Raw genomic sequence first — 25,504 nt, forward strand, 5'->3', positions numbered from 1 at the left:
ACGATCAAAACAAACACGAAGAAGAAATAGATATGATTTCTGTGTTACTTCGTATGACGCATGTGCAGCTGGAAAAGTAACACATTTCTATGACGTTTTGCGATACGTTCCCGAGGAATCCCCAGTTAAAAATAGATTGACCTCTGTAGTCTGAGACGTCGCTAGCATAGTCAGGGACGAAGTCTGACTCCATGAATAGCTTACTTTCCGTAGTCTCGTACTTCCCAGTCTCAGACTTTGCTATAGTCTAAGACTATCATAGTCTCGGTCCATGAATCAGAGCCCAGCTGCCATGTGTAATGGGTGCAACTCATTCCCCTTTGTCTTCCTTTTTCTTGGCTACTTTAAATGTAGTTCTAGAACTTTTGACTATCCCTTTATTCCTTTTTACTGGCGCTGCTATGACCTTACATTTGTTGCAAGCACTGTGTAACCCTTAAAAACAAACAAATACCTTTCTCTTTCATGAACTAATTATAGATTTTTAGGAAAATTAATAGCAATTTTTTGCAAATTTTGCTGTTTTTTGCTTGCAAAATTTGGGATTAATAATTTTTTTTACAAAAAACCGCCATGCCAGGTTATCACAAACTATTGACTCCACCCAAATCATGAAGTTTGGGATCATATTGGATTGTCCCACACTTGGAAACTTGACAGTCCTGCTTTAGGTCAATCCCATGTACCAGAGAAAAGATAAGGCTTGTTGGTTTTGTTTTTAAGGGTTTTATGGCTCTTACAACACATTTAGGTCATATCAGCGCCAGTAAAAAGGAAGAAAAAGTGGATTGTAAAAATATTCTAGATGTACAATCAACAGGACTTAAGGAAAAAGTAAGAAGAGGGAAAATGGTTCAAATAGGAAAACAAATTTTGGACTTATGCTACTTGCTTGGCTCCTGGCAGAGCATAGGGCCTCAACAGCACTCTTCCATCTTCTTCTGTCCTTGGCACAGACCTTTGCCTCACTCCAGGTAAGATTGGAGACACTCAAATCTTGGTGATGGCTTCTCCAAGTCTGTTTTGGACGACCCCGTTTCCTCTTGCCCTGTGGGTTCCATTCTAGAGTCTGCTTGGTTGTTTGGTTTTTGTGCACCAAAGCGTCAGCATATTGGCACCTTTGTCAAACCATTTCAACCTGAGTATTTGTCGAAGACAGCGATTGACAAAAGTTTGTATCTTGGCTGATGTGGTCAAGGTAGTTCGCCAAGTCTCTGACCCATAGAGCAGGACTGCTTTAACATTTGTGTTAAATATTTTAAGCTTGGTGTTTGTGGATATGCTGGACGCTTTCCATATTGGTCTCAGTATTGCAAAGGCCTGGCGTGCTTTCTTGATTCTAGCGATGATGTCTTCATCAGTTCCACCCAACTGACTGATTTTGCTGCCAAGGTATGTAAATTCCCTGACATCTATTGCTGTGCCAGAGATGGTGATTTGTGCTTCTTGTTTGGCAGTTAAGCACAGTACTTTTGTCTTCTGTTCACTAATCTTGAGACCAACTCGCTGAGCTGTTTCTTCCAGGGCCGTGACTTTGTGCTGCATGTCTTGTAGGCTGTGTGAGAGGAGGGTGAGGTCATCTGCAATATCAAGGTCTTCAAGTCTTTTTGAAAATGTCCATTGGATGCCATTGTTGGAATTGCCATATGCTGTCTTTGTCATCCAGTCCAATACCACAAGAAATAGAAGTGGGGACAGCAAACAGCCTTGCCTAACTCCTGATGTAATGTCAAAATCCTCTGAGAGTCGACCATTATGGATGACTTGGCATGAAAACCCATTATTAAGTGTTTGATGATGTTTATAAATTTTTCTGGCACCCCTAGTGAAGGAGGTGTTCCAGATGCTTTCCCTGTCTACGCTGTCAAATACTTTCTCAAAGTCTATAAAGTATACATATAGGGATGATTGCCACTTAATCGACTGCTCAACAATGATTCTTAGAGTTACAGTTTGGTTTGTGCATGACTGTTCTTTTCTGTCAAGCATGATTCTTGTGAGCACTTGGCTTGGTATGGACAACAAGGTGATTCCTCTCCACTTGTCACACTGGGACAGATTGCCATGTTTGGGTAATTTTACTAGCAGGCCCTTCTTCCAATCGGATGGTATTTTCTCATTTGTCCAGATCAAGTTGAATAGGTGGTGGAGTTGATCCACCATTATGTTTCCACCCTCTTTCAAGGCTTCAGCAGGGATGTTGTCTGTGCCAGCAGCTTTTCCATTTTTCAGACTGCCAAGTGCCCTTCGGATCTCCGTTTTTGTGATTTCACCTGTATTGATATTGAGGGATTGTCCAGGGTTCAGGTGTGGTCTTAGTACTGGGGGTGGTCTGTTGGGCACTTCATGGAAGTGTTCTTTCCATGGTTTGAGTTGCTCTTCTATTGATGTGATTAGTTTCCCCTCTTTGTCTCTGACAGGTCTATTTGGGTGGTTTTTCCGACCACTCAACAATCTGGTAGTGGCGTCTTAAGATCTCCTTTCCCTGCAGCTTCCTCTGCGGTATCAGCAATTTCATTTATGTAGGACCGTTTGTCTGCCCGCAGCTATTTCTTCAATTCGTTTTGGCCACTGTAGTGTATCTGGTCCCTGGCATTTGCTTTTGGAATCTAGTTTTCGCATTGTTCATTGCATGTTTCGCCCCTCTCCTTTCTTCTAATTTCTGCCATGTCTCCTCTCTGATCCATGGTTTCTTTTTGGGTTGTGGTCTTCCAAGTACTTCTTCACATGTCCCTGTCTTTCAGAGTTGTCCATGCTGTCTCTGTTTCCTCGGGGCTCATGTGTTTGAAACACTTCAAAGTGGTTATGGAGTGAAATCTTAAATATTTCCTTAGTGTCTGGTTGTTTCAGCTTGTTGATATTATATTTTACTCTAGGGTTTTGAAATTTATTTCTTGCTGATAGTTGCATCATGATCTTTGCAACAACAAGGTGATGGTCTGAACCAATGTCTGCGCCTCGTCTAGCTCGTACATCTAATAATGAGCTTCTGTACCGTTGTCTCACCATGACATGATCTATTTTGTACTTAGTTTGAGATCACCTTAAAGTCTCACCCAGGCACCAGCACAAAGAAAAACATGTCAAAATGTCATCTCCCAAAACTATTAACTATACATTAGTCTGTTTCCCTCCCAGCCAAGGACTCAGCCAGGGTCAGGTCAAAACTAAGTAATCTCATTGAAAGGCAAAGACAAAGCAATTGGAAAACAGATACAGGGGTATAGAAGAAACAGCAAGTACCTCCCTGCCCACTGTAGGAGCTCGGGAATCCCATCCAGAGAGGTAAGGCAAAGAGGATCGGTTCAAACAGGAAAAGAAGATTCCATAAGCAATCTATTAACCCCTTGATTCTGATTGCGCCCACTAAAATCCAGCATTGTGTTTCTCAATGCGACCAAATGCTCCTGCTAAGACTATGGACCAGGTTGGGTGTTTTAAAGCTTATTTAAGAAGAAAGGAGAGTAATTTCGCTTGGCTTGGTAGTTCAGGGTTAAAAGGGAAAATTTTTCTTGAGAATCGGAGAAGCAATGGGTTAATGTACCTATTTAGACATACCTAAACAGACATAGGGAGATAGAAGACGCTGCAAGAGTGACCTCTCTGTTCACTTTTGGAGGTTAAAAGACCCCAACCCAGTGACTGGTGAATAAACAGTGTAAGTGTTTTTAAAAAATGGAAAAGTGAAGTATGGAGATGGAAGATGGGGAAGCTGAAGATTAAATATTAGAATTGGTGACCAAAATGCCTTCTTCCTCGGAACTAAAGATGTTATAAAACGACAATATTTAGAGCTTGATGCCCAAACATTTTTTTTTTAATTCACAAGGGGATTTCAGCGACAATGTACCCCTTTGCCCACCAAAGGCCTCCCTAAGTCTCACACGCCTTGGGTTCCTCTCCAATAAAGAGTGACTCAGTTACTATTGCAGTTACTCAGATGGGTTGCAAGGGAAAAAGAAAAACACTCTCATTCTTAGTACATCACAGAGAGGTCTCTAGGCAGGGCTTGGGCAAAACCAGTCCCACTGTGGAACAAGGACAGAAAGCCACAGAGAAATGGCCAACATTTTTTTGGAATAGAAGACCTAACTAGTAGTACTAGAAGCTCCCACCACCAAACAGCCGCTATTCCTTTTCAGCTGAGACTCACAGCTAGCTTTAGGACGAGACTATGTGGACGCTTCAGGTAAAATGAGAAAACCATTTAGATGGGAAGAACAGATAAAAAGGGCGTTGAAAAAAGTGCAAAAGTGCAAGAGTTGAACAATTAAATAAAGGGAGAACAGAAGTGGAAATGCACCTCAGCTCACCTGGATCTTTGACAAAAATGAAAATACATTTGTATAACCACTAAAATGTTTATATCTGATACATACATTATATAGATTATCTCATAAACATAAGAGATGAATTAGATCAAACCAAAAAAATCATCTCTCATAAAAAAATTCATAACAGTGGCCATTCCCCAATGACTGCTGTGTCTCCATCCCAAGATTTTTTTTCGATCTTTGTGTGCAAGCTGATATTTATATTAAATTAGTAAGTAGATAAGTAGATTCATACGTCAGGCACGCATTCATATATGTACACATTGGTACAAGCCTACCCAGTCCATCTAGATAACAAAAGATATCTAAAAGTTTCGTCCTGCAATGCACTATATAGGGGGGGGGGGGGGGGGGGCTTAAAATGAAAGACTAACCGAAGAATATAATTTGAGTGAATGGTCCACTTTATTGATTTGTGAAAACTGGAATTAAAATATCCCCTGCCCGTCCCTGCATAAATAAATAAATGAATAAAAACAAACAAATCCAGAATTTATGCACAGTCAAGTACATCTAAAAGGGAACTAACAAAATGATAAAATAAACTTCTTCAAAGCGTATCAATACCAGTTTCTATTATTGCCAGATAAAACTCGCATGCAAAGGGATATTGTATTCAATGAGGACACAGCCCAAATCCCAAAGACCTTATTGAATCTGACTTCCTCTGTACCTACTTCACTTTTTTTCTTTTTGGAATGCAAAGGTAATATGCCATATTTACCCATTTAATGTGAAGTAAAGTGTCCTGATTATTGGTTAAAAATATCAAAGATTATATATCATTAACAAACTATTTACAAACTAAGAACAAAAAAGCAATCTTAAAAATAGGAATCTGAGAAAGAAAATTTGAATCATGTCAATTTTTTAAAAATCTGTAGAAAGGCAGGACTGTCGATCTCATTTGTAGAGGTATGCGATTATGTCACTTATCGCACCAACTCTCATGGACTGAACTTCCTTAACATTCTCTGGGGAAAAAAAACAAAATAACAGCTGAATCAAAAACAAACAAAAAAAAACTTGCACTGATAAGAGTAAAATACAGGGTGAGAATAGATTTTAAAAATGAATCAGTATATAAAAATAATTTATGCCATTGTTATAGGTATATTAATACGTTCATTGCTGACAGACATCAAATCAGTCTAATTCAATTTACACTCGAGAACGGTTTCCTCGAACTCCTTAGGACATGCAAAAGAATTTGATGAAACCATAGTTCGAGGAAACTGTGTTAGGCCATAACAAGTTGATGGGGAGGGAGCATGACTCGGCAGTATGGTCTTTGTTTCTTACTCGAAAGGGACTGATCGTCCACTGTGTTTTATGGCAAGTCAACTCTCCCTAATTCACTTTGTGGTGCCGCACTGCAGATGATGCATGGATTAGTCCAGACTTCCATTGGAATAGAAAAATTCCTCTTGGGGATGAATGAAGGGGACTTGATGATTTATTGATATGATGAGGAAGATAACTTTATATATGACATGTTACAAGGGGTTAGGGATTGGGGGAGGGGGTGCTCTGCATCTGCATGTTGATTGAATAACCCGAGACTCATACTATAAAATAATAGTCAATAGCTTGCCAGGCATAGCAACAAGAGCTCACAGAGAAAACATCAATAAATTATACATCTCTTTGGTTTAGAGATAAATGTCCATTTGTCTTTAATTTTATTCACCGTAAGCCTCCAACAATAAATTTCCAATCGTCATGCCAAATTTAAGGCATAATTATTATTATAGTATTAATTATCATTATTATTAGCATGGTTTCCTCAAACTCCCCTGGAAATGCAAAAACGTTTGAGGAGACCATGAGTGACTGTGTGTGTCTGCATGTGTATTCACACAAATGCAGTGTTGATAGATACACACGATACATGCATAAGTAACTGTCAATTTCACACTACTTTTTTTCTGTTGGCTGGGTGAAATTAGTTCAAGGAAACCATATTCAAGGTAGAAAAATTTGGTCGAAGGAATGGAATGATATAACAAAGAATAATAAGGAAAAATATCGGGGCAATCGAATGAGTTTGAGGAAACTGTGTGTTCGAGGAAACCGTGCAGGACTATATCACCATCATCACATCACCATTATTATTATTTTTATTAAAATGATTGTTATAAGAGAAACAAGGTCTGATGTGCACAAATATGATTACAATAAGACACTGAATCTCATTACCCCTAATATGCAACATATATACAGGTATATCTTGTGTTGATGCCTAGTTTGTGTTTTATTTTTTATAAGGTGACGATTACCTTCCCAACAGCTTTGACGTGGTTTCTTTTTATGACCTTGGATCGCTCCAATCTGGCTTCCATTGCTACTTCCTTCATAAGAGACTGCATAAAGATGTGGTACTCCAGCATCAACTTTAAAATAATGAACGACATGTCAAAAAGTGATGGAATGCAAGTTTATTTTGCACAAATTTGGGGGCTTTGAAAGGGCATTTGATACCATTCTTTGCAGGCAATATGGAACATTATAAGACACAATGGCTTGCCCCCATAAATAGTTAACATTATAAAGGTGTTATGTAAACACTGATTTCAAAGCAAAAGTAATTTGAAAAAAAATATTTTTTTTAAAAGACTGAGGACGTTCCAATTAAGACTGATGTAAAACAGGGGATGTTTTTAAAACCCATTTCTCTTCCTGTAGGCACTTGATTGGGTCATGGAAGACTTGGCAGTTGGGACTAAACAAGGAATGAAATTTTAGGACCTGGAAAACAAAACACAGAAGATCCCCGCAACGCTCTGGAAATAGGCCTAAATATACACTTCAGAACAGATTCGGATTATCCTTTTACATTTATTTCAAATTTCAAATGATATAACTATCCAATCAAAAATGTATTATGTTTACAGTTGTGTCCCTTCACGACTTGATGCCATCAGTGGCACACAAGAACATTATTACATATTTTTTGCTTTCCTTTAGTTCTTGTTTATTGTTTTGTTTTTCTTTCTTTCTTTTTTTCAGTTCTTGTATTTTTCCCTTTTCTTTATTTGCCTTTATTCAATTCAAATGGGTGGGTGGGTGTGTGTGTGTAGGGGGGGGGGGGGGTAGCTGAGTAGTTTCTTTCTTCATTCACAAGATGTATTTGGAATTTTGCAATAGTTGCCATTTAAGCATTCTCAAGAAATTTCCTACAAAAATAAACCCCGCACTCATTTAACTAACTAACATGAATTCGAACTAAATTGTGAAAGGTGAAAATTAAAAAAGAATTTTCAGTTCTCGTCCCACATGCGGATAGACAACCATCATATAAAAGTCAAGATGGTAAATTAGTGTGATGTCCAGTCTAGTACAGAAAAGATCACAACAATAAGATATGTTTGACATGAAGATACAAATGCAACATCCCAGCAAGACTTATTTTCTCAAAGACTTATTCTTAATCTGGTTGACCAACTGTCCAATTCCCATTGACAAGGGTTGTAAAATGTAATGAGTAACAACTGCACTCGTACAGTTTCAGTGATGTAACACTCTCTGGCCAGGGTCATAAATTTTATTTGCTTCCTGCAGCTCAGACGGGGTATGACTTGGAGGTGTGAAATTTTGGACCGATGTCAGGAAGTAGTAAAGATTAAAGAATTGGTTCTCTCATTGAACTGTGGGAAGAAAAGTTTATCTCCCAATAAATTGGTAAAATCCATTATATACATAAACAATTGCTTTAAAAGGCAAAGTTAGTATATTTAGCATTTACTATATAGTGATCAATGACACCAAAAAAAATGGTATTATTACACTGGTAGATTTGTCAAATAGTAACAGAAAAGGGATTTTGGTGTGTTTCTGCATTGGATAGATTCTGTTACTGTTAAATGCGAGTAAAAATAGATTAATTTACATTGGGGGGTCAGAGGCTTTCTGTCTTGGACGATATTCTGTTTTAGTTTTTGAGGTTTCAACTCTTATGACAGGTTGAAGTGAGTAAAGCCAAAGCCTGACGAAAATGCCCACAGCATGAAAACCTGTAATGATTTTATCTTTATAATTATTTAAATTGATACCTCGCCCACCCTCACTGGGGCAGGGATTGTTTCCGATCGAGGCCTTTCATTCTCCCTAAGGTCTGATCTGCGTTGTCCTGCAAGAGAGAGAGAGAGAGAGAGAGAGAGAGAGAGAGAGAGAGAGAGAGAGAGAGAGAGAGAGAGAGAGAGAGAGAGAGAGAGAGAGAGAGAGAGAGAGAGAGACGGGTGGCTCGAACTCAACAAAACTTACCAAAAATACACATCTTTTGTTAACTGGGTTTATACTGGAAATCCTTGGCAAGCTTAATTTTTTTGACATGGTGAGTTTGCTCTCTTCTTTCTACTCTAGACTCTAACACTAGAACTGACTCGACTAATATTATGATGACAGATTAATGACTCTAACTCACTAACTCTATAGATCTAATAAAACGTAAAATTACTAAATTAACAATTTGCGTTTGAATTTTAAAATTTATTGGGGTAGATTATAGATGAACGTGAAAACAGCACTGCTATTGATTTAGTATCAGTGAAATAATCTTGAAAAAAGTCAGTCTTGAATTTCCATTGTATAGTTTTAAATCGGAGAAAGCGAAAGTAAAAGTACACAGAATTCGACGTCATTTGTGGTTGCAGTCGATGTCGGTAACTGGAACATCGCTCTATGGGGAAAGCCGTTTTATTGGAACGATTTTTCTGTAATTTATACCGGTGAATTGGAACAAATTCAAAACTTGGGAAAAGTCGTAGATATTTTTTTTTAGTTCAACTATTCAAAAATACAGGTAATATCCATGATGAACGAGAGGGGAATCATCTTGCGACTTCAAATGAACGACTAAATCCCCATTCATTCCCTTCAACATGTTGTGATGTGTTTTACGTTACAATTGGTCGTCTTCGGGAATAACAAATTATTAAATAATTAATGAGAGCCCAAGTAATGATGCAAGAGTTTATTTGCTGTTGATAAGACATGCCGCGTTGATTTGAACTTGTTGAATTTACTGTAGAACAGAATTCGCGTGTCTTTGAGTAACTTGGTCTGTATTCGGAATTTTGTCTATTGACCGTTCCTTATAAATGCATGGTGACTGTCTGAGGTTCGAACCCCAGTCGAGGTTGGCTGATTTTTCGGGATAGTTTTTTTTTCTTGTATTTCTCTTTCTTGCTTTGTTTGGCACCTTTCATACACACTTTTCAGGTTTTTGTTTAAGGGACAGTGTGGCTCAGCGGTAGTCTTTGCTCAGTTCTTGGAAAAGTTCTTGACACTGACACACATTATCTTAATGTATTGTACTTAATGTAAATTAAGTACCTGGGCAGTAACACTGTTGTATCTGTCGAAAAAAAAAATGTATTGGAGACTTGATGCCTCGTCCTATATGTTGACTTGGGGCTCCTTGTAATGCGCTTTGAGGTTATTAAGCAAATGTTGCTCTATATGAAGTTCAATTTTGTTTTTGTTTTTTAATGGGGGGGGGGGGGGGGGGGGTAAGGGAGCAAATTCCTCCTCTCACTCCTAAATTGCGGATTTCCGCGGATTCAGGAAAACCATCAGCACTGATTCTTGTTCAAAACTCCTCCAACACAAAAAGTCACAATTTAAAAGGAAAAAAAGAAAGAACGAAAGGAACGATGAAAGTCATCTTTCAAGACTTCCATCTGTAATCAGTAGTTTGGAATTCAGAGGGATTCTGGTCCAATCTGAAACAAAAATGAAAAAGCAAGGATAAGAGAACTGGATAAGGATGAACATAGAAGCAAAGAAAAAGAGAACTAAGGAGGACAGATCAAGAGGAGAAAAAGAAGTTGAAGGCAGTTTAAACAATGTGTCAAAGAACTATGAAAGAAAGAGACAGAAACGAAATAATGAAAACATGAATTAACACTGGGGAAAAAAAAAAAGAATCAGTGCCAAGAAAGTTGCATGACGATGACGACTCTGACTCTGACCAAATATGGATGAATTTTGGATTTTCTGATGTTTAATATTAATCTGGCATGGCAGTTTTTTGCATCGCGTGCGGCCGCAAAAAAAAATGCGAAATATCACTGATTAGCATTGAGGCCGCAAAATCTGTATTTTTTTAATATATTTTTTTTTTGCAAATTTTCGAGATTTTACAAAGAAACCCCCCCCCCCCCCCCCCCCCCCCCCAAAAAAAAAAAAAAACAATAATAATCTTTTTAAGGCAAAAAAAAAAAAAAATAAATAAATAAAAAAATTAATTAATAAATAAAATGACGAAATTTTTCTTTCTTTTAATTTGATAACTCGTGTAGGACGTGAAAATACTTAGTCAAGAGTAGCTTCCTTTTTACTATCCCATTTTCTTCTTTTTTTTTACTGGCGCTGTTATGACCTTACATTTTTTGCAAGCGCCGTGAACTCCTAAAAAACAAATACCTTTCTCTTTCATGAACTGATTATGGGTTTTTAGGAAAACTAACCGCAACTTTTTTTTTGCAAATTATGCTGTTCTCAACTTGCAAAATTTGGGATATATTTTTTTTTGCAAAAAAGAAAACAAAAAAAACGCCGTCAGATTAATATGAACATGACATTCCTATGATGATGCCATTCTTTCCGATTCCGCATCGTTTGACCGTACGGTTCAGACGAAACACAGTCATGAACAAGTAAAATGCTTAGGGTAATGCGGCCTCCAGTTGTGACTTTGTTGCAGAAAAAAAAGTAATGATGACGATCTCGTTGCCAACATAGTACAGATCGCTAAATCGCACATGAATTGCCTCTAACAAATGAGAAAGACAGATTTGAGTGACCAAGAACAATGACATTAATACATCTATTCTAAACGAATGGTGCCTTTATGACTCTCACACAAGCCTTAGCCTTGATCTCAGTCCGTTCATAGAGGACCAGGATGAGTTACTGTATCACGTCACAACAAGACGTAATCTTGGAATCGATTCAAACCAGCCCCAACAGACGTATGTGTGTGCATGTAGATCAGTGGGTAGTGTGTGTGTGTGTGTGTGTGTGAGAGAGAGAGAGAGACAGAGAGAGAGAGAAAAAGAGAGAGAGAGAGAGGGGTGTTGATGTTATCACCTTGGGAAAGGCATTTTATCATTCAAACACGCATTTTGTAAACCATAACCTCCAACCTTTAATACTCAATTTACTTGAACACACTCGTTTTTTATTGGCTGTGCTCAAGTCAGTCATGGCAACTGTTATGGTCTCAAGTGAGTAAAGAGCTACTCGACTATGCATAAAGATCTATGTAGAATGAGGCCCAGAATTTACTAGTTACTATAAATGAAAAACAATTAACGATTTGTTTACAATGAAATAAAAATAATGATGAAATTTAATTAAAAGAGATAAACAGTGATCGTGGCAGTTACAAATAGAGATAATAATATTTTACGTAACTTATGATAATATGTCAGGTTCATAAGTTTACGTTTCCAGGCAGTTGATGGGCTTGGATGATCTATTCCTCTGATAACAGGATTGGACTCGTAAAATTTCACTTCCAGGCAATTGGTAAGAAGTTATTGTGTAGTCCTTGACAGCGGGCTTGGGTTTGATCCTTGAAGATTATAAAGTTAAAAGCTCCGGCGTCTTAATGGTGTAGATATAATATCTACAAAGTCCCAAAAGATAAAAATCTTCCAGTATATATATAGGAATAGAGCGACTGGCCGTCCGGCATAGATTGTGGAGAGAAAGTGAGTGTAGAATATTAGACCTATCAGCTTTTATAATAAATGGCTACGTGACAGAATGTAGAACGAAAAGTATTCACTAATTAGAAATTAATTCGAGGGAAGGCTATAAAAGGAAAGACGATCTAATATTAGAAGGTAAAGTTTATCTAAGCCCACCGAAATATAACTGGAGTGAGATGAATTGAGTTCTTAATAAAATAAAATTTAATAAGATAATTGTGAACAATCTTTACTGTGACACCCCCCACCCACGTTTAAAATATACTCTTTAACCATTATGGGAAAGATAGATTTTATAAACGGAAGTAAATTTACTATCATGATACTCTAGCATTAATCCATTGTTATGATTTGTGCTACAATTAAATTATTTATTAACTAGACATGGAAATGTTTATATTAACGTAGGTATATGAATGGGTGACAATAGCAATGAAAGATTGTGATTACAAATCATTGTGATGAACAACATGATGGCAATGTGATTACAAATCATTGTGATAAACAATAGTGATGGCAATGAAGCATGATTTAAGTCGATGATATGAAGGTAATTTACTGAATGAAATGAATGAAAATGTAAATGGAATATTGACATTTCAATTATTAATCATAAATGAGTGAAAATTCATAACAATGATAGATAAAGAGAAGATTTCCCAAATTATGAATGGGTATGGTATATATATCCAAACAATACTCAATGTTACATTAAGTTGGGTCATCATGTTTACAAATAAAATTATCGAAATTGTGCGTTCTGATTTGGCATAGTTTGCGAGGTAACTAACAGTATGCATGGGAGGTTAAGTTATAACCTTCTCACGTGTTTATACTAATCGAGAAAGTAGGTCGGCGTGAATATTTTCACAGCCTGGTATGTGAGAGATACTGAAAGTGTAATTTTGCAAAAATAGACTCCACCTTAGTACTCTACTATTATTCATTTTGTTATTTCTTATGTACGTGAGTGGTTTATGGTCCGTTTCGACCACAAACTCTTTTAGCAGTAGATATCTGCTGAATGTCTTTAAAGCAAAGACGATAGCCAGTCCTTCACGCTCTATTACAGAGTATCGTGATTCTCTGTCCAATAATTTTCTGCTTGCATATAAGCAAGGCATTAGAGTTCCCTCATGTTCCTGTAATAGTAGGGGAGACTGGGGTGAAAAGTCCCAGGGGTGAAAAGTCCCAAGGAGGTTTTGGCCCTTAGATATAATTTTTTGGCCTTTCTGTTTTGAAAAATCTGGTATATTTAGTTGTTGGCCTATTTGGCAATAACAAGCGTTCTTTCCCTCTCCATCTTTGAAAGATAGCTACCACCACCTGTTCATCTGAAGCAAAAAGTGAAAATCTACCCTCATCAGAATTTGTGAGTATTCTTTTATTTTTGATTCAATTAATGTATGCATTTGTGATGTGACTCTATGGCCATTTTTGCATAACTCTGACATGTTTTACACTAATGCTGGTATTCATATTGGCACAGTTGGCTGCAAATCAGGCCAACCCCCTATCGGGGTGAAAAGTCCCAGTGTTGGGGGAAAAAGTCCCACTGGGACTTTTCACCCCGGGCTGCTGCAACACCTGAGGATGTCTATATAAACATATAAATAATAATAATAATAATAATAATAATAATAATAATAATAATAATAATAATAATAATAATAATAATAATAATAATAATAATAATAATAATAATAATAAATAATAATAATAAATATGATTTCTATCTGCGCCTATCCCAAGAGGCTCTAGGCGCTCATTCATACACTCATTCATAAACACTTGTACCAAAAGACAAGGGGACTTTTACTCTAAAAATAATCTAAAAAGATATGTTTTTAAAGATTTTTTAAAAGTAATAAAATAATCATAACTGTGAAGTTTCATGGCTTCCATTCTTCCATTTTTATGATAGGGAGTAGTGATGATGATAATTTGTAATGGTAAACTCACACATTTTGTTTATTTCCCCAGAACTATGCCAAGGAACTACGTCCGAACAACCACGAGGGGCTCCTTCACGAAAGACACGATGGCATCAGCTGTGGCGGCCGTGCTTGGGGGAATGTCTTCCCGAAAAGCAGCAGATGAGTTTGATATCAACTATAAGACGCTGCAACGCTATGTCAAACTACACAGGGCTGAAGGTAGCATCAACAGTGGCAGCTTCGGCTATGGCTCAGAGAAGAAGCGCATCTTCACAGATGACCAAGAGCAGATCATTCTCCAGTATGTTCTGGAAGCCTCCTCCATCTATTATGGACTCACGCTGGAAGACCTTCGAGGATTAGCCTATGAGGTGGCTGTTAAGAATCAAATTCCAGTCCAGAATCATGGACTGCCAATAGGGCTGCAGGAGAGGACTGGCTCTATGGATTCAGAACACGCAACAAAGACAGTCTCAGTTTGCGAAACCCCGAAGCGACATCATTAAACAGAATGCAAGCGTTCAACAAGACCAATGTGAATACATTCTTTGACAATCTAGAACATGTAATGGCAGTGTATAAGTTTGCACCACAGTGTATCTGGAATATCGACGAGACAGGATGCTCCACGGTTCAGAAGCCCAAACGACAGCTGGCGAGGAAAGGAGAAAAACGTGTCGGGTCTGTGGTCTCTCAGGAAAAGGGATGTACGGTCACACTCTGTGGGGCAGTGAATGCCCTTGGCAACAGCATGCCTCCATACCTTATTTTTCCACGAGTAAATGTACAAGAACACTGGTCAACAACTGCCCCACCAGGATCCCTTTGCGACTCTCACCCCAAAGCTTCAGGGTGGATGACATCGAGAACTTCTTGCGTTTTCTGCAGCACTTTCAGAAACACGCTAAACCATCAGCTGCGCATCCAGTGCTGTTGATTCTTGACAACCATGCTTCGCATTGTGGTGAGAATGTTATTGCTTTTTGTAAGGAAAACAACATCACCCTGCTCTCATTTCCGCCACATTGCTCGCATCAGATGCAGCCCCTGGATGTTTCTGTCTACGGGCCATTTCAGACCTTCTACGACTACGCTGTCGACAGGTGGTGCAAGGATCCACAAAATACTGGCAAACAGATGTCCATCCACACTGTGCCTCAAATTATATCTTATGCATTCCCAAAGGCTTTCACCCCAGCAAATATCACAGCTGGCTTTCGTGCAACTGGGATTTTTCCACAGATAGGAACATTTTCTCTGACGACAAGTTCTTACCAACATTTTCAACAGATCGACCACAACCTGCGCCTGCGACCCTAAACCAGCCATCAATGAGCACTGGAACTGCAACAACCGAAGCTGAAAAATCTATCAGCAAAGGTTTTGTATCGCCGAAAGAAATTCGTCCCTTCCCCAAAGCAACAGCTCGCCCAGAGGAAAAAAAACAACGGAAAACAGTTAAGTCAACTATTTTGACTTTGACCCCAGAGAAGCGACCAGGCAACTATCAACAGTCTTTGGTTGTCGAAACAGAAGTGGCTTCAAAGAGAAAACGGCTGCAATATGACTCTGAGAGTGATGATGAGGCTAACTGTGCCCTTGATTCAATTCTGGAAAAAGCAGACAAATTGAACGAAGAGGACGACGTTGAGGTTCAGGAAGAAGAAGACCTGAACGAGGCCCTCCTCCTTTCCTCCTCTATGGAAGAACAGGACCTGTCCCTCCTCAAGCTGGAAGACTTTGTGTTCTTTAGATGCGAAGGAAAGAAGGGCAATGTATTCTACACAGGGATCGTGAAAAGTGCTATGGATGAGGACGGGGACTTCGAAATTGAATTCCTCAAACGAAGTGAAAAAGTAAAGAACAAATTTATTAATTTCTCCAATGAGGAGATCTGGTCTGTCCACAAAAAGCAAATTATTACAAAGCTGTGCAAATCTGATGTGATCGGTACCCAAAGAACGAAGAGTGGACACGTGTTTAAAGATGATATTGTGAAATATGCTCAATAGACTAGCCCAGCTGAGCCTTATCGAATGTCTTTCTTTGATATTCTTTTCAAAGTTCCAACATTCCCTGTAATGTACATTTTTATTTTTTTAAATTGCTATTACACTTGATTTCAATGTCATGTATTCCCTTTTGTTAATAAAATGTTTCAGACGAAGAGGTTTTTCAAAAAAAAAAGAAGTTTTTCATGGATGGAGAAGTGAAACCTGATTAAACAGGAGAATAATGATCGATGAAACTTACATACAAATCATTACCAGGTTTTAATGACAAAAAATGTTGTCATTGTCATTATGAACAAATTGATAACATCTTACTTCTTGATCATAATTTTCTTGGCTAAATTAGATTTCACTGGGTTGGGACTTTTTACCCCGGGAGGTGGGACATTTCACCCCGGCCTGGGGGAAAAGTCCCACTTCAAATTTTTATAAACTTTAGCCTGTAACTAAGTCCCTGTGCACAGTGTACTGAAATAACTCTGCATGCATACAAAGAGACCTGTATGTTGTGTGTGGAGCAACATCAACTTGCAAGAGCTCATATTTGTTGAATTAGATGGCCAAATACAGATTTTGGGACTTTTCACCCCGGTCTCCCCTACACCTGCGATGCCCTTATCAGACGCGTCAGTTCTTACAACAAATTCTTTTGATATGTCGGGTAATTTAAGAATTGGTTCTGAACAGAGTAATGCCTTTAATTGGTTAAAGCTATTCTGACACGCTTCTGTCCAAACAATTTTATTCGGTGACCCATTCTTTGTCAGATTTGTTAGCGGTGTCGCGATGTGCGCGAAGTTGTAAATGTATTTCCTGTAAAAATTTAGGAGCCCAAGTACTTTGCGTACTTCTTTTTTTGTCTTAGGTGGTTGCAATTGTGCGATTTTTGTTTGTTTTTCTGTCTCGGGTGTCTGTGTCCCATGACCAACGGTATGACCGAGAAAATCAATTTTGTAAAATGCAATGCTTGTTTTTGACGGTTTTGTTGTTAAAGAATTACGTTTTAATGCTTCAAGCACTAATTCTAAGGTTGTCATGTGATCAGTCCATGAGTTTGAGAAAATACATGCGTCGTCGAAGTATGAGAGTGTAGACGGGATGTCTTTTAATAACATACGCATCATTCTTTGGAATGTCGATGCGGCTGTCGATAATCCAAATGGCATATAGTTAAATTCTAACAATCCTAATGGTGATTGAAATGCTGTGTATTTCTTACATGATTCTTTCAGTGGAATCTGCCAGTAACCTCTAGAAAGATCACATTTTGTCATGTATTTTGCTTGAGATAAGGCAGCAAATAAATTCTCTTGATTTGGTATTGGTTCTGCATCAAACACTGTTGCTTCATTTAATTTGCGAAAGTCGATACATAGCCTTATCGATCCGTCTTTCTTTTTCACTACTACTATTGGTGATGAGTATGGGCTTGAAGAATATCTAACTATTCCTGTATCTAGCATATCCTTAACTTCCCTTTCAACTTGTTCTCGTGCGTGAAATGGAATAGGATAGTTTTTCACGTTGATAGGGGTAGATGTGGTTAACTTTATGTCGTGTTCCACTAATGTTGTATGTCCGGGTGCGTCTGTAAAGACTGACTGGTACTTTTCTAATAATGACCTGATTTCTCGTTTCTGACATTCGTTTAGTTGAGGATTGATTGTGACGTCATTAATTGTACTATTTTTAGAGTTACCGTGTTGTGGGGTGTGTTGTAGTTCGACATCATCGCTGTGAGTTTCGATGATTAATCCTACATTTGCAGCTTCAACATGGTTAAATATTGGTTGTGATAATCTGTCTCTATCGAAATATTTTTTTAGCATGTTTGCATGGAATGTCTTAGTTGTGTTGTTAATTTGAATCTCGTAATTAACACCAGATCGTACTGCTAATACCTTGAATGGTCCTTTCCATGTAGCTAAAAGTTTACTCGAGTCATCGGGTAAGAGTATTAGTACTTTGTCACCAATCTCAAATTTTCTTGACTTGCTTTTTCGATCGGAGTATTCCTTGTATTTCTCTGCTTTTTTAGTGACGGATTCCTGTGCTAGCTTACATGTGTCCTCTATTCTGTCTTTTAGGTTTCTTACATATTCGTAAGCAAACATAATTTCGTTATTGTCCTCCTCATTCCCTTTACAAATGTCGGCTACTATATTGATCGGGCCGCGAGGTGATCGTCCATACATCAACTCAAATGGGGAGTAGCCTGTAGATTCTTGGGGTATTTCTCTATATGCAAATAGGATTGCTGGTAAGTATCTGTCCCAATCATATGGTTTTTCTGCTGACACTTTTCTTAACATATTCTTTAGAGTGCCATTAAATCTTTCACAAAGACCATTTGCTTGGGGGTGGTAGGGAGTTGTGAATGAGTGTTGGATTCCCATGAGTTTCATGCATCATATGTGATGTAAATTGGGGTCCATTGTCCGACAGTATCTCATTTGGTATGCCTATTCTAGTAAAAATTGTCATCAATGCTTCAGCTATGTGATCCGATGTGGTTGATTTCAATGCTATCGCTTCTGGCCACCTGGTTGCGTAATCGACTAGTGTTAGTATGTGTGTATGGTTTCTATCTGATTTTGTTAAAGGGCCTATAATGTCAATTGCAACTTTTTGAAAAACTTTTTCAATAACTGGGGTTGTCTCTAATGGCAATCTCGGTATTCTGCCTTTTGCGACTCTTCTTTGGCATGTGTCACAAGATTTCACATATTCTCGGACGTCTTTAGTAATTCCAGGCCATGTGAAATTCTCGGATATTCTCTTCAATGTGGAAGAGCTCCCAAGATGTCCAGAAGTTATTGAATCGTGCGCTATTCCAAGGATTTTGTTTCTGTAAATACTCGGCGTGACCAGTTGTTTAGCTATTTTGTTTCTTTTCCTATGTAACCTGAACAGAATATCTTTTTCAATGATGTATTCAACTTTTGATTTCGTCCCTTTGTTTGTGATATTGAAATATGAAGTTAAAGTCAGGTCCTTTTTCTGTTCTTCAATGAACGTGTTCCTGTCAAATTGTTGTGGTTCTAGAGAAATAGTCATTGGCTTCTCTGTTGTCTTAGTCATCTTTCTTGTTTCTGCTAGACAAGCTGTTTCTTGGGTTAATGACCATTCTTTTACATCTGTTGGGTTGTCTTTAAGACCTTTTATATTGCCAACAATAACATCAGCGACGGGGTTGGGAAGTATACAGCATTCCACTATTCCTGTATAATATGGGGTTTCTATGTACACATTAGCTGTTTCAAAGGTTTCGACTGTGCCACTGAATGTGATGCATTGTACCGTTTTTCCAGTTTTGTCTTCGTCATTGATCAAGATGCTTTTATTCCTACTATACTGCATCCTGTGTCTCTCAATATTTTGCAATCAGTTCCATTAGCTTTGCCTTCACAAAAAAATAGCGATCCTGATTTGTGAGTTTGTGTTAAAAGTGACATACCTTTCACGCAATACACATTTATATTTTCTCCTGACATTACTCGTGTCTGATTGTTTACACTTGTTTGGAGTGATGCATTTGCAGTTTCTTTTGGATATCCCACGATTTTGTAACATTTGTCTGCTGTGTGGCCTTTCATTCCACAATATTGACATTTAATTATAGGTTTGTTGGTTTTCTTATACTCATTATTATTGTCAGTGCTATTTCTTGTTTTGTTTTGATAGGATCGGCTATGGTCTCTATTGAACTGTTTGTTCCATGGTTTGTTACTATGGTCATCTTGTTTCACTTGCGTGTTCCGAGTGATTGATCGGCTCGTTCTATTTGAGTACTGAACGTTAGGTGTACCTGGACTCTGAGCAGCGGCAGCGTAGTATGGTTCCTTCAATGTTCTGCTAAGGGGTGTCAATGGATGTGCGCTGTTAAAGTTTTCTGCGTAGATTTTTAATTTGTCCAAGTTTTCTGGCTTTCTCTCTTTAAAGAATGCTACTAAATCTGGGTTGCAAGCTTGATAGATTCGATTCTTCAGCGTGAGAAAGTAAAGGCCTGCAAAGTCGTCTTGTTTTACGTTTGCCAACTCAAGCCATCGATTTAGAAATTGGGTAATTCGGTTCACGAATGTATTAAAGTCTTCTCCACTTTCCGGTTTTGCAGTATGAAACCTTTCCTGGTAACCATCTTCCGTTAATCTAAATCTTTTTAGTAGAGCGTCTTTAATTTTTCCATAGTCATCTGCATCTTCAGTTGTTAAGGTATAGAAAACTTTTAGCGGTTCTCCAGATAAGCAGTTAATCAAGGCTGTGGCCCATTTGCTTTCTGGCCAACGATAACCTTTAGCCTGAACTTCGAATCGGTGTAAGAAGGATTCTAAACAGTCTGAGCGTTCATCGTATGTTGGCATGCGTGGAAGTTTCACGAAAAATTCATCACTATTATTATGTTTCTTTCATGACCGGTTTTTTGTTTTTTCAATTTCCAGCATCATTTGGGTCCTTTTGGTTTCTTCTTCTGCTAAAGCTATTTGTCTTTTTAGTTCTCTTTCTTGGACTCTTTCTTCTCGTTCTTCTCTACGTATTCTTTCTTCATGTTCTTTTTCTTCTCTACGAATTCAATTCTTTATATGTGTCCCCTCCAAAATGAACCCCTTGGGACCCCTTGTAAAGCGCTTTGAGTTACTTTGAGCACGTTTAGTGGATATTGCGCTATATAAAAGCTCAATTTTTTATTACTTTTTTTGTATTAAAAGTTAACGTTCAGGTGGCACCATAATGATAAAGCTGGCAAAAATGTCAAATTTCCGGCAGGCAATTACTATAATAATTTTTAAAACCGAATTTCCGACATATGAACTTTCACCAATGAGTGGCACTGAAATAAAATTTTCCAATGTCAAGACTGAAGTTCTTTCACACCAAAATATCTCTCATGCCTATTTGTCTTAAACTGCAGATATAACGGTTATACTTTTACCAGAAACGCGATCAAGGTGGTGCAATATTTGGCTTAAACGAATCGGTTAAAACTGAAGGTTGGATGATAGATTAGACTGCAGACAAACTCCACCTGTAAGAGTTGAGTTTATTGTAATAAATCACAAATCACAAGGAGCTAAACATAGCATTTGTTATCATATGAGAAATAGCTAAGCATTAATTTGTCAATGACAACATTGGAAGTCAATGCTAAATTTGCCATTTTACAGGACCTTTATTTTATTTTAACCTGATGGGTGGGATGTGTCTTTATTTATGCACCAGATTGTAGTTCTAATAATGACACTCGCTTTCGAAGAAGAAGGTCTTGAGTTCGAGCCTCGCTCTGCACATAATTGAATCCTTAGAAAAGGCTCTTAACTCACTTTCTGTTTTGTTTTTGTTTTTAAGGGTTTTACGGCGCTTGCAACACATTTAGGTTATATCAGCGCCAGTAAAAAAGAAGAAAATGGGATAGTAAAAAGTTCTGGAATTACAATTAAAGCACCCAAGAAAAAGTAAGACAAAAGGGGAACTAGGAACAAATAGGTAACAGATGTAGAATCCAAGAGCATACCACCAATGTACTTAGTTTGAGATCACCTATAAGTCTCATCCGGACACAAGCACAAAATCCAACAAAGAGGAATACACTCAAATGCTTACATTACACATTAAAAATAACAAATTTAATAATACATAACAGAGAGATGATTTACAAGGGAAAAAAATATCATCTCCCAAAACAATAACTATGCATTCGACTGTTTCCCTTCCAGCTATGACTCTGAACAGGGCCAGGACAAAATCAAGTAATCTCATTCCAAGACAAAGACAGAAAGCATGTTGGAAAATAGATGTAAGGGGATAGAAGACACAGAATGTACCTCCCTGCCCACTATGGGAGGTCAGGATCCCCACCCAGAACTCACTTTCTCTCACTGTACTAAAGTGTAAATTGAGTACCTGGCCATTAACCCATAGAGGCCCGCTTCCCCTGGAGTCGCCCGCGACTGTTGAGGCCCGCATCGCCCCCGAGAAAAAACGGATCATGTTTACTTTGTTATTGCAACGAATCACTTCGTTTTATTCTAAACCGGAAACATCGTAAACGTAATGCGATCGTTCTATTTCCGTTTCGTTTTTACCGCACGTTTATATCGTTGATAACAAGTGAGTAATCGAATTCAGAAAAATAGCATTCCCGTACGTTGCGTGGCGCTAGAAATGATGTTTTGGAGAGTGGTGTGGACGATGAAGAGGATTTTGGAAATGAAAGCGATATCGAACTAGAAAGAGAAGATGTAAACGATGGTGGGGATGGACAAGACAAGGCGTTAGCACCTGATCAAGGTGATTCGGACACTGAATCGGAGTCCGAGATTGACGAAAATGACGGGAATGGGGGTGCGGGGAACGAGTTTTTTTTTTTAATACTTTTTTCCCAATTTATTGAAATCAAAACATGTCATGTTATATATCATTCGAAAGCAAATTTATCTGGCTATAAAAAGGAATTAAAATTATAATTTTATGTCATTTGGTTCTCGTTTAATAATTTTTTAACTTTGTGTTGGTATTTTTTGTTAAGAGTTATGCCCCTTACACTGGGCCTCGGGGGAATTTTTTTTAGTAAACACCGGGCCTCTATGGGTTAACAGCGCTGTCTCTAAAGGAAAAAAATTGTAATATCGCCTACCAGGCGTCCTGTCTCATTCTACATGTTATGTGTTGTTGTTCGTCAGGGACCCCTTGTAAAGCGCTTTGAGTTACTTTGAGCACGTTTAGTGGATATTGCGCTATATAAAAGCTCAATTTTTTTTAAACGAATCGGTTAAAACTGAAGGTTGGATGATAGATTAGACTGCAGACAAACTCCACCTGTAAGAGTTGAGTTTATTGTAATAAATCACAAATCACGAGACGCTAAACAAAGCATTTGTTATCGTATAAGCAATAGCTAAGCCTTACAGCTTTGTCAATAACATTGGTAAGTCGATGCTAAATTTGCCATTTTACAAGACCTTTATTTGATTTTAGCCTGGTGGGTGGGATGTGGTTCCCCCCCCCCCCCCCCTCCAACGAGTCTCACTACTCATCACACAACATGATGTGTCTTTATTTATGCACAATTCAAGAGATATGTGATGTCAGATTGTAGTTCTAATAAATACAAACAAATAAACACTGTGTATATATTCTCTGTATTACCGAATCGTAGTTGCAACAAGATACAGTGGACAATGCTTATAATATTGTTGCTTGCTGTCACAATGGGTTTTTCAGGAGTCATACCTCTATAAATCTAGAGAAAAAAAAACAAAAAACTGTGAGACTTTGGTTTGACATTTCTGACAATTTTAGAGTTGCTTTATTCTTGCATTCTGTATAGGATTCATTCCAAGATAAATAACAAAAAAAAAAAAAAATACATATATCAATGAAATAAAACAAAGTTTTGCACATATAAATGAATAATTATACTATCTTTTATTTTTCCTTCTGCCTTTGACATCAGTGTCTTTGTAAAACGTATTCTTCTTGTTAAGTGCCTGAATTTCCATTCTGTGCTGTCTCCGTTTCTGTGAATAAAGTTACAGTATAAAAATGAAATAATCCATCCATAAAACATTGCTAAATGTTGTATGGAATCAAGATGCACTGTATACGAATTGATTTAATATCAATTCAGAAAAGTGACTGGAGCAGGGATGTATTTTGATAATAACAAGAAATGAAGTGAGTAAAAGTGCCAGAAGATAATAGAGAACAAAAAGTTTTCGCAGCAAGAGAATGTGTAACTGGTAAACCCTTTGTCAACAGGAAAAATTCACATTCGAAAGTGGTTGGGACGTGTCTTATCACAGGCACTGGTCTGCACATTGCATAATTATATTCACTGATCACACCAGACACCCTTATTCAGACATCTTAAAAACCCCAGGATAATGACATAATTTTCTGAGCCTGGGCGATGTCATTATCCAGGGATTGCACATAAATCAGTATATTTTGGGGAAAGAATCAGAATTATGATTATCTGAGCAGTCGCCTTCTAAAATTTTGGTTTAAAAAAATCTGAAGCTGGACCAAAAATTCGAATATGGTAAATCTTGCTTTTTAATCATGTTTAAGTGTCAGGTCGAGTTTTCCTTTCAATGGAAATGATTGCAAACCAGTGAAAACGTCAAGTAGGTAATGTAAAAAAACCCAAAAAAAACAGTAAAGGCTCCGTCTACAACAATAGCAAGCCCTCTCAAAAGCGTGTTAAATAGTTCTTTGATATGACAAATGACTGACTCTTAACGGCAAATGCGAAAATTATTGACATATACTGATAAGTTTGCATCATATCAATAATAAAATCAATGACACTTCTTACATTTAAACCAGTCAATCTTTGTGGTGTTTCTTCCTTTCCTTCCATCATCCATTTCTGTGATTTTTTCTTGCCAGATGAGTTAGGTGTTGATTGATTAGATTTAGTATGCCCTGCAGGGTAAGAATAAAGGGAATAATATGTATAATTTACAATTTAATGAGATTAAAAACAACACCACAATATAGAAGCAATCAAAACTGAAAACAATGTGGTTAATTTATTGGGTTTCCCCCCATCATCATCCATTAATAAAACAACGAATGCACACACACATACACAACTGAATAGTCTTTTATCTCCATTTGGTCCATCCAGAATCACTATCCACCTTTCCCATTATTACATCATTTTTTTAATCATTTATCTCTAATTACATAGCCTAACAATTTTATTTTTGTGTAATGATTTCTCCTCGTTTCACTTTCTTAGAGAACTTGCATTTTTTGTTCATGGTATTTCACTTCTTAGGAATTGCACTGTGACCCGGAAGGCCCCGGGTTCGAGCCCCGCTTCAGACACTTTCGTTTTTTTGCCTGGGCAAGATTATTAACCCCCAATTTGCATACTTGGACAACATGGGTGATTCCTGTTGACACCAGACATCTTGTTTGATGAATTATCTTCATGGAATGCCTAGGTGACAATATCTTATGATGTCGTGGTGGAAGGGCACAAATTTGGAATTATTTTTTTTCTTACATCCATTCATGTAGAACAAAATAGGTTAAACATTGCATTGTAATAATCTAATCAGACCATGTCTACCTGTCCAAGCAACCCAACGTGTTACACTTGAAATTCTATGGTTTGCCTTCACATTCAGTCCAATGTACTGATATTTGTTTCTAAGGGTTTTATGGTGTTTGCGACACAATTAGGTCATTAAATGACATAAATGAAATGAAATTTTCAGCACCAGTGAGAAGGAAGAAAAAAGGAATGGTCAAAAGATTATAGATTTACAATTAAAAAAGCCAGGAAAAGGTGTGACAAAGGGAACAGATGTAGATTCCAAGAGCATGCTGTCATTGTACTTAGTTTGAGATCACCTAAAGTCTCATCCAGACACAAACACAGGATCCCACTCAAATGAGTACATTATTATACATTCAAAACAACGCACATAACAATACATAACAGAGATAAGATTTACAAGGAAACAAATATCATCCAAAACTATAACCAGACA

General features: G+C 37.7%; 3 protein-coding genes across 4 annotated transcripts in view; 1 reads left to right on the forward strand and 2 right to left on the reverse strand.

The window, feature by feature from the left end:
• Positions 1 to 4,720: 4,720 nt before the first annotated feature.
• LOC144966893 (uncharacterized) lies at positions 4,721 to 9,677 on the reverse strand. Its single transcript, XM_078903600.1, has 3 exons — positions 8,598 to 9,677; positions 6,614 to 6,727; positions 4,721 to 5,308 (listed from the first exon to the last, which is right to left on the reverse strand). The coding sequence occupies exons 1-3, from the start codon at positions 8,664 to 8,666 to the stop codon at positions 5,282 to 5,284; spliced, it is 210 nt and encodes a 69-aa protein (XP_078759726.1). The 5' UTR covers positions 8,667 to 9,677; the 3' UTR covers positions 4,721 to 5,281.
• Positions 9,678 to 13,211: 3,534 nt separating this feature from the next.
• LOC144963531 (uncharacterized) lies at positions 13,212 to 14,495 on the forward strand. Its single transcript, XM_078897605.1, has 2 exons — positions 13,212 to 13,424; positions 14,036 to 14,495. The coding sequence occupies exon 2, from the start codon at positions 14,040 to 14,042 to the stop codon at positions 14,493 to 14,495; it is 456 nt and encodes a 151-aa protein (XP_078753731.1). The 5' UTR covers positions 13,212 to 13,424; positions 14,036 to 14,039.
• An 8,623-nt stretch (positions 14,496 to 23,118) lies between these two features.
• LOC144966903 (uncharacterized) overlaps positions 23,119 to 25,504 on the reverse strand; it is a 21,748-nt gene continuing 19,362 nt past the window's right edge. For both annotated transcript variants that reach the window (XM_078903616.1, XM_078903610.1), the window contains exons 15-16: positions 24,316 to 24,425; positions 23,119 to 23,515 (exon numbers count right to left, since the gene is read on the reverse strand). In XM_078903616.1, the coding sequence (XP_078759742.1) occupies positions 23,417 to 23,515; positions 24,316 to 24,425 (209 nt within the window). In that variant the 3' untranslated portion in view covers positions 23,119 to 23,416. The remainder of the gene's footprint in view (positions 23,516 to 24,315; positions 24,426 to 25,504) is intronic.

Source organism: Berghia stephanieae, chromosome 1, assembly GCF_034508935.2.
Source record: "Berghia stephanieae isolate SIO BIC M18660-M18661 chromosome 1, UCSD_Bste_1.3, whole genome shotgun sequence".
Lineage (NCBI taxonomy): Eukaryota > Metazoa > Mollusca > Gastropoda > Nudibranchia > Aeolidiidae > Berghia > Berghia stephanieae.

Coding starts and splice junctions, on each gene's coding strand:
- LOC144963531 (XM_078897605.1), top strand. CDS start 14,040: ATGCCAAGGAACTACGTCCGAACAACCACGAGGGGCTCCTTCACGAAA.
- LOC144966893 (XM_078903600.1), bottom strand. CDS start 8,666: ATGTCAAAAAAATTAAGCTTGCCAAGGATTTCCAGTATAAACCCAGTT. Junction 6,728..8,597: donor ACAAAAGATGTGTATTTTTG/GTAAGTTTTGTT, acceptor ATTATTTTAAAG/TTGATGCTGGAGTACCACAT. Junction 5,309..6,613: donor ACGTCAAAGCTGTTGGGAAG/GTAATCGTCACC, acceptor TTTTTTCCCCAG/AGAATGTTAAGGAAGTTCAG.